This window comes from Cucurbita moschata, unplaced genomic scaffold, assembly GCF_002738365.1.
Source record: "Cucurbita moschata cultivar Rifu unplaced genomic scaffold, Cmos_1.0 Cmo_Scf00022, whole genome shotgun sequence".
Lineage (NCBI taxonomy): Eukaryota > Viridiplantae > Streptophyta > Magnoliopsida > Cucurbitales > Cucurbitaceae > Cucurbita > Cucurbita moschata.
Window position 1 is genome coordinate 1,310,916 of NW_019268538.1, and position 12,038 is coordinate 1,322,953.

General features: G+C 37.3%; 2 protein-coding genes across 4 annotated transcripts; one reads left to right on the top strand and one right to left on the bottom strand.

Annotated features, from left to right (window-relative positions):
* The first annotated feature begins 134 nt into the window (after window positions 1-134).
* LOC111459784 (RNA-binding protein pno1-like) lies at window positions 135-1,802 on the top strand. 2 transcript variants are annotated; one of them, XM_023102839.1, is made up of 2 exons: window positions 135-336; window positions 985-1,802. In XM_023102839.1, exon 2 carries the CDS (start codon window positions 1,027-1,029, stop codon window positions 1,699-1,701), a length of 675 nt encoding a protein of 224 aa, XP_022958607.1. In that variant the 5' UTR covers window positions 135-336; window positions 985-1,026; the 3' UTR covers window positions 1,702-1,802. The 2 variants fall into 2 exon arrangements, with proteins under 2 accessions (XP_022958607.1, XP_022958608.1); XM_023102840.1 differs by having other exon boundaries at window positions 1,003-1,802.
* A 109-nt stretch (window positions 1,803-1,911) lies between these two features.
* LOC111459779 (lon protease-like) lies at window positions 1,912-9,102 on the bottom strand. Of its 2 annotated transcripts, none has more exons than XM_023102834.1 (16): window positions 8,584-9,102; window positions 7,733-7,854; window positions 7,533-7,621; window positions 7,412-7,447; window positions 7,175-7,268; window positions 6,176-6,218; window positions 5,866-5,966; window positions 5,679-5,743; window positions 5,045-5,541; window positions 4,843-4,930; window positions 4,610-4,750; window positions 3,345-3,913; window positions 3,012-3,147; window positions 2,870-2,938; window positions 2,557-2,778; window positions 1,912-2,369 (listed from the first exon to the last, which is right to left on the bottom strand). In XM_023102834.1, exons 1-16 carry the CDS (start codon window positions 8,799-8,801, stop codon window positions 2,256-2,258), a joined length of 2,604 nt encoding a protein of 867 aa, XP_022958602.1. In that variant the 5' UTR covers window positions 8,802-9,102; the 3' UTR covers window positions 1,912-2,255. The 2 variants fall into 2 exon arrangements, with proteins under 2 accessions (XP_022958602.1, XP_022958601.1); XM_023102833.1 differs by having other exon boundaries at window positions 4,610-4,753.
* Between the last annotated feature and the right edge of the window lie 2,936 nt (window positions 9,103-12,038).

Genomic DNA, 12,038 nt, shown 5'->3' on the forward strand with positions numbered 1-12,038 from the left:
ATATATATATATATATATAAATTGATAAATCTAATTGAGGGTATTTAAAAATGGATGGACAAAATTGTAATTTAATCAGAAAAATAAAATAAAAGCAAAATAAAGGAAGCCCTAACAATATATGAGTTTGATTTCAGCCCCCGCCCTTCTCTCTGTTCTTCTCCCTCGGGGATATATATAATTCCACCATTCCCACCACCGGTGCTTGATTTTCCAGGCTCACTGAGCGGCGGCTCTTCGATTCAAGCTTCTGCCCACATCGCACTCCTTCGCTCACGTTGATCGTTTTCTGGGGCGTTCTGTTTTCATTTGGTAATCGTTGATTGGTTCACTCAGGTATTGCTGATTTCATCTGCATTTGAATTTTATTTCGTATGAAGTTGAGTTCTTGACTTATTTGTTGAAGCAGAAAGCGGATACACATTTTTTTCTTCCTCTTGGTTCCTGTTCTGTTTCCTTCGGATGATTTTTTCCTGTTAATTCTGCGATGTATAGTTTGTTTGCGCTGAATAATTTTTGTTGAATTTCTGGTTGATTAAGTAACATTGATCTTCTTATATTACGAGTGAAGACTATGTTTTGTTGATTGATAGCGGGGAGGATTGATTTTCACCTCATGCTTTCTGCAAGTATGACTCCTTAAGGAGTATTATTGATTTTATTTGCATTTGCATTTGATTTGTTTTAAGACTATAACGGACACTTTACGTTGGTAGCATGTTCACGCCCCACCTCTATTGTCCTAATTTTTGCTATTTGTTTGGCTTAGTTTCAAACTTCTTGCTAGCATCAAGTAAACGAGTTGATGTTCCCCAAAAGTATGGTCTGTTTGGAATGACTCTTCGACTTTCTTAGCTATTAAAAACATTTTTTAAGCACTTGGGAGTACTATTCTTGGCTCAAATTTGGGTAAAAGTCTATTCTCTGTGGTTATGTATGTGTATTCCACTCAAATATTGCCTATATTTCGTTGTTTATTGGCAGTTCTTTGGGTGTTTACAGAGCGGAACTCAGGTCAATTCCACAATGCAGTCTACTGAAGTCCCCATCTCCATGGAAGTGGAAGCAGTTCCAAGTAAATCGACAACTGAAGTCGGCATCTTGCCTCCAAAACCACTGTTTGAACCTCTAAAGCCTCATGAAATGAATGATGGCCGAGTTCAGTTCCGGAAGGTATCTGTTCCTCCACATCGCTATTCTCCTCTCAAGAAAGCATGGATGGAGATCTACACCCCAATATACGAGCAGATGAAAATCGACATCCGTATGAACCTCAAAGCTCGTAAAGTCGAACTGAAAACCAGAGCAGACACACCAGACATCAGTAACTTGCAAAAGTGTGCAGATTTTGTCCATGCCTTCATGCTGGGTTTTGATATAATTGACGCCATTGCACTCTTACGAGTGGATGAACTCTACGTAGAATCTTTCGAGATTAAAGATGTTAAAACACTTCGAGGTGAGCATTTGTCCCGTGCCATAGGCCGATTGTCTGGTAAAGCTGGAAAAACTAAGTTCGCCATTGAAAATGCTACAAAGACGAGGATAGTCATTGCAGACACCAAGATTCACATATTAGGATCCTTTGCCAACATCAAAATTGCTAGAGATTCTCTTTGCAGCCTCATTTTAGGTTCCCCTGCAGGTAAAGTTTACTCGAAATTAAGAGCAGTTACTGCTAGATTGGCTGAAAGGTTTTGATCTTTTATGATTTTTTTCATACTAGTTATTTGAGGGAGAGTGTAACTGCATTGAAATTCTTGTCCATCAAAGTTTTTTCCTTGATTCCTTCTATTATTCAATATATTGGTTCAAGTAAACTTGGATATCTGCTTGGAAGAACTTGAATTTCCACTTATGATACAAACTCTATAACCTTTATAGTTTAAATACATAAAAATTACACATCAATGATGTACAAATCCTATGGTATGTTCCTCATGGTCCAAAACATATCATTCCCAACACCGTGCACTCGAAAACATTATAATCAAAATCTTTAAACGATACGAGGTAAACGGTTTGAACATTGGCCTAAGAATTCATTCATAACCCATAACCAATAACCCATTTCTTAACCATATGACTCAAAACAAATGACAGATACCATTAGAACGATACTGTTGTTGATTGAACTTGCCTGAGATCCCCGGATGTCACGGACTTTGCATCCAGAAAGCATCTTGTTTTACCTTGAATGTTGTTCATGCCCGCTCGACCTTACGTGTTTAGGATACGAAGCTTGCATCTACATTCTATAGGAAGTACGTAAGCTGTTGCTTTTTTCTTGAACCTCCCTCTCCATACAACTCATTCCATTGCTTCAACTCATTCATCACTGATCCTTCAGAAGCAAAACTTGCAGCAACCTGCAACACATGACACACATGAAGTCCAATATTATTTCGAAATCGATATCTAGTAAACTAGGTCCATGAGATCTAGGTTAATCCTTACAAACTATATATCTATCGAAACGAAACAAGTTACACGAGCCACGAATTTGTAAATAAAGATGACCCACATCTCAAAATTAAGGGTAACAAAGATATTCACCTGATTTTTTGCCTGTCTCATATCATCCATATTTAAAGGCCTCAGAATGATCACTTGTTCCTCTTTTTCTTCCTCTTTCGTAACGGTCATATCTTCCGAGTTATTTTCCTTCTTCTTGTCGTTCTCGTTCTCGTTCTCGTTCTTGGTCTCGGTCTCCATCTCTGTCTCCGTTTTCTCCTCCTCCTCCTGCTCCTTCTCCTTCAGCTCTCTTTGCTTCTTTTCCTATAAAAGATGGAGGTTAAAGATTCATTCCTTTATTTCAGAACTTCAGATGATAAAACATTTCATGTGGGAATAGCTTAATGGAAGTTACCAAATCCTTCAATCTCTCTTGTTGCAGGAGCTCCCGAACGGGCCGATAAGCTGCAGTCACGCACAAATTCTGTTGCCGGAAGTAAAGGTCGTGAGCTGATCGATGGAACTAAGCGATTAATTCAAGTAATAAGAGTACACACCTTGAGATCACTTCCACTGTACCCTTCTGTCATAGTTGCAAGCTCCTTGAAATCAAGATCTTCAGCCTTCTCCTTTGAAAGAAGAGTTCTCAAGATCATTTCCCTGCTTTCCACTGATGGAAGACCAACCATAATTCTGCTCAATGGAATAGATTGAAGGATTAGACAGCGAGTCTCTTAAGAACGATATGTCGATAATTAATACTTCACTATAATTTTCATTTTAGCAACGAGCTTGGTGAGTTTCGGCGAAGATAATGGCACTACATTAGCCCATGTCCTCACCAATTACATGACTCGTCAAGGGATCACGGGAAACAAAAGTATTCCTACCTACGCTCGAACCGACGAATGATGGCTTCATCGAGGTCAAATGGCCTGTTGGTTGCAGCAAGAACTAGTATTCTCTCATCATTTCTAGTCAGCAATCCATCCCAGTGTGACATGAACTCATTTTTAATCTTCCGCATGGCCTCATGCTCTCCCACTCTAGTCCGCTGGCCAAGCATGCTATCGACTTCATCGACAAAAATAATTGTAGGGGAAACCTTTGCTGCAAGCGTAAACAGTGCCCGAACGTTCTTTTCGTCTTCCCCAAACCATTTAGAAGTGATTGTGGACATTGAAACATTAATGAAACTTGCTCCAGCTTCATTAGCAATGGCCTTCGCCAGCATCGTTTTACCCGTACCAGGAGGGCCGAAAAGCAAAATACCCCTACAAGGTTTGAGAAGCCCGCCTTTAAAGAGGTCTGGTCGTCGAAGAGGAAGCATGACTAATTCCTGTAAGGACTCTTTGATCTCATCCAAGGAACCTATGTCTGCAAATGTCACCCCGATTTCGTTTGCAGGGATAACTTCTGGTCTTATACGCTTCTCAAATTCGTTGTCGGGAAGGACTTCCTGTCGTGCGTAAATGAAATATTAAAAGAAGGAAGCAATGGGGTGGAAGAAATGCCAACATTGATCATAAAAACTGAAATTTTGGTTAAACGATACTGATAGGTAGCAAAGCCGAAACCTCAATTCCAAACGCTATAATCGACAATAAAGACATGACGATCGTGTTTCAGGCATCAAGGTAGTTACCAACAGTCACTCATAAAATTGGTAATCAAATGTTTTAAGACAATGCAGTGGCCTATGATTAACAAACATGTTTAGTTGTTAGTATAACCGCCCAAACCCACCGTTAGTAAATATTGTTCGCTTTGGCTTGTTACGTATCGCCGTCAGCCTCGCAGTTTTAAAACGCGTCTACTAGGGAGAGGTTTCCACACCCTTATAAGGAATGTTTCGTTCTCCTCTCCAACTGATGTGGGATCTCACAATTCATTCCCCTTAGCTCCCAATGTCCTCGTTGACACACCGCCCGGTGTCTGGCTCTAATAACATTTGTAACAACCAAAACCCACTACTAGCAAATATTGTTCATTCTGACCCGTTACATATCGTCATCAGCCTCACGATTTTAAAACGCGTCTACTAGAGAGAAGTTTCCACACCCTTATAAGGAATGTTTCGTTCCCTCTCTAACCAATGTGGGATCTCACGGTTGGTGAAAATAAATGCAACCCATGAGGTATAGAATTAACTTACAGGAGCTTTTTGTGGAGGTACATTCTCAACATCTTTCTTCACTATAGGTACAGATTTATCTGCCTCTCCTCTGTTTTCTGCAGCTGAATTTTCAGATTTTGATTCGTTCTTCGCCCCGACAGCATCGTCCCCCGGGGCTTCCTGCAAAATAAGAAAGAAAAACATATTATTAAGCAAAATGAAGTAGAAAGATGCACGTTTTCCAAAGTAAATTATCGAAACATAAACCGAACCTTCGATGATTCTGCATTCGTCTCTAGCTTTAGAGTGTCTTTCCCTTCATTATTTCCTTCCTGGAATATACTCAATCCATGGGATAAACTGCTCCAGAACCAGATTTTTATTAATATATGCATCATTCATGGATGCTTTATCTTTTCATCTCTCTTCTTATTTTGGGGGAATGTTAATCTTAGCAAGGAATATGGTGAGTACCTCTTGGAAGATATCAGAAGTTTTCCGTTTCGGTATTCGGGATCCCTGTTGTTCATTAAATGATAGGATATCGCCGATACGACGATTTCTTCGATATAATTACTAAGAACCATAGTGTCTGCATGGCAGATTGATCCAAGATCATCACATTCAAGATCATTTGCAGCAAGAACTTCAGCAATGTGGTTTTTGTTATCTTGGAATTGAATCATCTTCATGTCCTCTTCCAATTGAGCTTTCCAGCTGACAAGATGATTCTCGTCTTCAGGGGGTCGAATTTCGACACTATACCGAAATAAACAGGTCAGTCTGTCGTCAACATCTCCGCAATCATTTTCCAAGTCTACCATTCTCGAACCGAGTACTAGAACTGATCCAGAGAGCTTGTTCAGAAATCTATGGAACAGATTGTACAGCCTCTGTGACTGAAGAAGAAGTCTCTCGACATCTCGTAGATACAAAATTACGGAATTGGTTTCGGATACCGACACCAAGACCTGTACAATTCAAACGATTAGACAAATTTTCAGTCCATTGTAACAAGGTCTACTCAAACAAATAACATCTCCATCAGCCATCCATACGTCGAAGATGAGGAGTATACCGACGATCAAACAACTCGTAAGTGGATTACCTTATAAAGCGACTGAAGAAAAAGTTTCTCATCAAAACACCAACTATTTGTGCGCTTGACAGAAGCTGAAAGAGATGAGAACCATATTAGAAATCGAGAATATCGATACACGTCTCTCGATCATCGACTTCAGCACAATTGTCGTTAAAAAGTTCGATTTCAAATTCATTAGGATTTTGGATTTAACCTGAATTTGTTGAAGCACAATTCGATGAGATGCTACTAATATCAGACGCAGTAGAAGCATTTCTCCGAAGTTTTGGAGGATTGGACGGGCCATCGGTACTTCTGCAGATTAAAAAGAATATAGACACTAGTTACGAATTAGAACATAGCGTGCAACTCTGTGATGCATCGTCCGATGTTATGGTTATGAGCAGCCACCAACAAAATTAAAGTTTCATGGGGGTATACGTGCCCGACTGCCATCATACGATGTCGATCATATTGCAAGTAGAGAAACTGGTCATGTTATGATAAGACATGGAATACTCTACCTTGATTGAATGTCTGTAGTACTGCTTTGCCTTCTTAAATTGCCTATAAGAGAAAATGGGGATGAGATTATCAATAACTACAAATTTTTCTATTGAACTTCAAAGGAACTAAAGAGATACTCTGTTTGTCCAGCTTTATTGACATTATAATCCATCAGAATAACCTTAAAAACAGCCCTTAGAGATAAGTTGTAACGGCCCAAGCCCACCGCTTGTAGATATTGTCCTCTTTGGGCTTTCCCTTTCAGGCTTCCCCTCAAGATTTTTAAAAGACGTCTACTAGGGAGAGGTTTCCACACTCTTATAAAGAATGTTTCGTTCTCCTCACCAACCCATGTGAGATCTCACAACTCAACCCCCCTTCGGGGCCAGCGTCCTCGCTGACACTCGTTCCCTTCTCCAATCAATGTGGGACCCCTCAATCTACCCCCCTTCAGGGTTCGGCGTCCTCACTGACACTCGTTCCCTTCTCCAATCAACGTGGGACCCTTCAATCCACCCCCCTTCGGGGCCAGCGTCCTTGTTAGCACACCGCCTTGTGTCCACCCCCCTTCGGGGCTCAGCTCCTTGCTGACACATCGCCGGTGTCTGGCTCTGATACCATTTGTAACGACCCAAGCCCACTCCTAGTAGATATTGTCCTCTTTGAGCTTTCCCTTTCAGGTTTTTCCTCAAAGTTTTTAAAACGCGTTTGCTAGGGAGAGATTTCCACACCCTTATAAAGAATGTTTCATTCTCCTCCCCAACAAATGTGAGATCTCACATAAGTACTTTATGTATATTTGAATATGGAGAACACAAAACTCGGGAGTTTATTAAATGATAAAAAATTAACGAAAAGAATTCAGATCGATGAGAATATGTATCAGGTGCCAAGGAAAAAGATATGAGATCTTAAGTGTGCGGAAAAGAGGACCTTCTTTCTTGATAAGACGAAGTAACTTGTCACCTACATGAGGAACATTTGTCTTGGAAATGGAAAACATATGTTTTTCATACCTCTAGTATTTCCACTCGTAGGAAGAATCGAGAAGGAACCCCAAACGCTAGACACACGCTCCAACGCCGCCTCAGAGATGGACCTCTTAAATGACTGCAAAAGTAAACCATCAATCAGGAATAACTCCTTTCTTTGTCCTCCTCAAGCTATAGGTTTGAAGTTAAGGTACTCATGCATCATATAGTTCAGCTAGATAACTATTGCCGAGTTCAAGTTCGTCGGCAGTTCGAACTTACCGGTTCTTTCTTGGCACAGCCATATTTGCTCTGCATCTGTAGCCAAGTTAGACATTGGTGGTATTAGTCTCAATATGCCACAAACCAAAACTGAAAAGACAAGCTAGTGTAGATAAGATACCTTTAGAGAAAAGTCAGAAACGTCTAACAACAGCAACTTCGACTCGAAGTGTTGCGCCAGAGCCTTGGCAAGCATTTGGTGGTACAGTTCTTTATGGAAAAGAAACAGAAAATACAACCAGATTGCATCATATTCTGTGCCCTGAAAAGTATTGTTTTGCTACTACAAGGTACTTGAGGCGGAAGCGTCATAGTCCATACCTGTCGGTCCTGAAAGCAAAATAGCCCGACTCGCTGGTGAAAGATTTCTGGTGTGTTTGGAGATGTCACAATGCTTCAAACGAACATATGCAGCACTCATCAAGAGCATCCTCGTCCTCTCGCTGTGATTACCATCAGACCAGAAAGATCAGCGACTAGAACATGAAAATACGAATTCAAGAAACGAGACTGTGGTACGTAATGTCGAAGTGTCATGGAGGAATCATAGAAAATTCCCAAAATCAAACTCGAAAACAATGATTTTCTAATCCATGGGAATGAAAACACTTAAGCTACAAAGATTCTCTTCATATATGGTACAAAAACATAGTTAAAAGGATTAAAAGGAAGTAAAGAACAAGAAAGCTCAACAATCTCCAAGAACATTAACTGAAAGATATAAACAAACTGACATCAAAGTAGATTTAACATTGAACTTCTAATGAACTACTCCATTGTATTGATATACTCTTATAATTTTGAGTATTGATCACTATAAATGCAGCAAACATAAAAACAATAGTGACTGAAAAAATGGTACAAGACAAGGCCATCTCTAAGCTCATCGTCACCTCTTCCATTCATCAAGAGTATAAGAATCCAATCCTCAGTAGATACCGTCGAATCGAACGTTTTAAAACGAAGTTTTACCATAACCTCTAATTTCTCATAGATTAATACAAACATGGTGATATCTGGAAGGGGGCAGAACAACAAATATCTCTAGAATTACCTACAGAAACATTCAAGCTTAAGCCAAAATCTAAAAGCAAGAAAAACATTCCAGCCACCAAAGAAAAGAAAGATGTTAGGAGCAGTTCATCATAGGAGAAAGAAGCACGTTATATTACCAAAGATAATAAGGAAACTCATCAAAAGTAACATCGCTATTTCTGCCATCAACGAGCTGCCTGATGAGCTCCTGTTCAATCTTCTGCCCTGTAATCTCATCAGAAGAGGTATTCCCAGCAACCCATTTGCCAACAGCTTGTCCAGAGCTCAATCCAAGGCCAACCCCAACTCCAACCCCAACGCCCAAAGCAGACAGAAAAATGTGCTTCTGTTCCATCACCACCAAACACACACACACACACACACACACACAAATTTCCTTCCCCTCCTTTCCCAAACACAGATTAAAACCGATTCAAACCCAACAAAAATCCGACCATCTATTAGCTACTCGATGATGATCTTGGTAGAAGTTGCAAGATTTGGGGTTGAAAATCCCAGAAAAGAGGGAAGAATGGAGGGGATTATTGAAAAGGGTATTGGCAGAAAGAGGGAAGGAATGCGTTGGTGGGAAAAAGCAGAGAAAAATATTGGGATTGTGGGCTGGGAGACGACGTTGGTGGGAGGGTGTTGAGAGGTTAAGAGTATTATAGAGAGCTATATATAGCATGGGGTGTCCTGTAATGGTGGACGTTGAAATTCCTTCCCAAATTTCAAAACCAAAATAGGCAAAACCCAAAAGCCCTTACACTTCCCTCAGCTTTCTTTTGACTTCCATATGCATTTTCAGCACCATTAAACCCAATTCTGCAACTTTCTTTTCCTCTTCTTTTGTTTCTCCTCTCTTTATATATATAAATATGTAAACATCTCTGTTTTTCTGTAGCCTTTGGAGAAACAAGGAATGAAAAAAAAAATCGAATTTCATTTTTATAATTTAATAAAATTTCACAAAAAGTCTAAAAAATCAATTTTTTTTATCAAATTATTTATGAGATTTTAGTGATGAATATGAATGTTTATATGTATATATAATTGAATTATTTTTTTATTTTTTATTTAATAGTATAAAATTATAAAATTGTCACATGCGGATGTTACAGTGGTATCACCCGCATGTGAATATTGCGTTTCCCTCAAGAAAACTGCTCTGCGTTATCGTCTCCTTCTTCACCCTCCCGTCCTCAACTCTTTATAATTTTTTTTAATATAATACTCAATCATGTTTTTTTTTTTCTTTTTCAGAATTTAATATAATACTTAATAAATTTTATAATATTTTTGCGTATCTTATAAGAATATTTGATTTCATTCCAATTTTTTAAACTAATGTACTAAATCTAAGTCATAATATTTATTGAATATAATATATATATATATATATATATTATATTGGTATGCATTGTTTTGTAATTAAATTATATTATATGTTGTTTTTTTTTTGGAAGAAAATATTAAATTTGAAATAAATTGACATGTCACAAATTCACGAAGGGATGAAATTGATGCATTGCATTAAAGTCTTGGCAGGTTAATTATTGGACGTGCATTATTAGAAATGCATTTGAATGACATCGAATCCAATTGAATAATGATTGAAAATTATATGTACAATTTTTAAATTAATATTAGCCACTATATTTAATTTTTAAAACAAAAACACATTGACATTATATTGTATGCTTTCGGTGGCATGGTAACACACCACATGGGACTACTCCAAAAGTTTGTCCCAATGTTTTGGTCTCTTTCCGTTCGTTATTTTCTCAAATTTGTTTTTAAAATGATGTATTAATTAATATCTTCGACATATTAATAAATATCTTTTAAGAGAAAAAGACGTGACCTTAATATAATATTTGGTACCCGCATTATGAAAAAGATTATAAATTTTATGACTCACTTGAATGTTTTAAGTATAATTATCTGATTCTACTCATTTGTATTAAAATATATTAAGATCGTTTATTTATTTATTATATTTATATATATAATGAATAGTTAGGGAGTTGGAAGTTGAAAAGAAATAATAAAAATAAAAAATAATAATTGAAGCGCAAAATTTAAAGAAAAAAGTATATATATAATTTAACTAATTTTTTTATTTAGCAAGTTGGGGAAGGTATTGACAAATAAAAGTCTGTGCATATGGAATTTCCAATAGACTACAAATCGACATTTCAACTAACCAATGACACAAATAAAGAGAAAATTTCAATTTTAATAAATAAATAATTAATTAAAATGAGTTAAATCTCATAAATTTATTTCATTTCATTTTTTTGGTCACTATAAACACCTGACCGTAGTAAATAGTGTCCTATCTGGGTTTTTCGTTCCAGTTTTAAAATAGGAAGAGGTTTTGTTTCATTTTCCTCTTCAACCGACATGGGATCGCATAATCCACTCTCCTTAGAGGCCTAGCGTCCTCGCTAGCACACCGTTCGATGTCTGGCTCTAATATCATTTATAATGTCTTAAGCCCACATCGCCTCAAGGTTTTAAAATACTCTAATAGGGAGAGATTTTCGTACCCTTATAAAAAAATGTTTCGTTCTCTTCTTCCATTGATATGAAATCTGAATATTGTAAAATATAATAAAATTGAGAGATTAATATAGAAGAAGGAACGAAAACAACATCTAAACCAGAAAAGATGTAAAAGGTGATGGAATGACACATTGGTTTGGTTGAAGATTTTGATGAAAGTGATGAAACCCCTATAAGTGCAAGAATGAATAGATTTGTTTGGGAACATATTTTGTCTATGTAAGATTTTTTTTTTTAAATTAAAAAAAAAAGAAAAAGAAAAAAGGATTCCATTTTGTTGTCTTTTTGCTTTCTTTTTAATTCATATTTCACTTTCAATGCTTAGCTTTTTTAGGGATTTTTATGTGTGTGAAGGCTTAGTGGGGATCTATGCATTGTATTTCTTAATTATAATCGATGTGGGTCCGATTTAATTAAGGTCCGTAAAAGCTACCTATACCAACTTTTTCCAAAATATATTATTATCTTTATTGGGTGGAAATTATAATGATAGCATCGGAAGAGAGTAAATAACTTCTAAACAAATTTAATGGTAAAATTTCATGATCCACCTTTATAAACAATGTTTTGTTCTCATTTTTCAACTGATTTGAGACATTATTGCTAACACTCGTTCCTCTTTCTAATCGAGGTGGGATTTCACAATCCACCACTTTTGAGGCCCAACATCCTTCTTGGCACTCGTGGTATCAATTCATTCAAGTACTTTTTTTTTATTCAGGTGTCATATTATAACTAAGAGAATAACGATTCAAACATGAAAAAAGTAAAGATATCTTAACTATTAAGCCAAATACAGTTGACAAAAAAAAGTAAAAGATTTACGAGATTGAATTGGACGACGATGACTCTTAAAAAACTTGAATGAAAGAAGCCATTAGTTGATGTCAGGCGTTTGATGATTTGGAGAACCCATCTTCTTTTGTCCTTAGAATGAGAGGTCTTTTTCCAACTCACCCCTCACATGCTTTGGTTCTTCTTGGTAGGAAATATCCTCTTTTTTTTTTTTTTTTTTTTTTTTTGG

Bases quoted from the DNA above. Each gene is read 5' to 3' on its own strand.
- LOC111459784 (XM_023102839.1), top strand. From the start codon at position 1,027: ATGCAGTCTACTGAAGTCCCCATCTCCATGGAAGTGGAAGCAGTTCCA.
- LOC111459779 (XM_023102833.1), bottom strand. From the start codon at position 8,801: ATGGAACAGAAGCACATTTTTCTGTCTGCTTTGGGCGTTGGGGTTGGA. The intron at 7,269-7,411 runs GTAAGTTCGAAC...TTACTTTTGCAG, and splicing joins GCTGTGCCAAGAAAGAACCG to TCATTTAAGAGGTCCATCTC. The intron at 2,370-2,556 runs GTGAATATCTTT...CATGTGTTGCAG, and splicing joins TGAGACAGGCAAAAAATCAG to GTTGCTGCAAGTTTTGCTTC.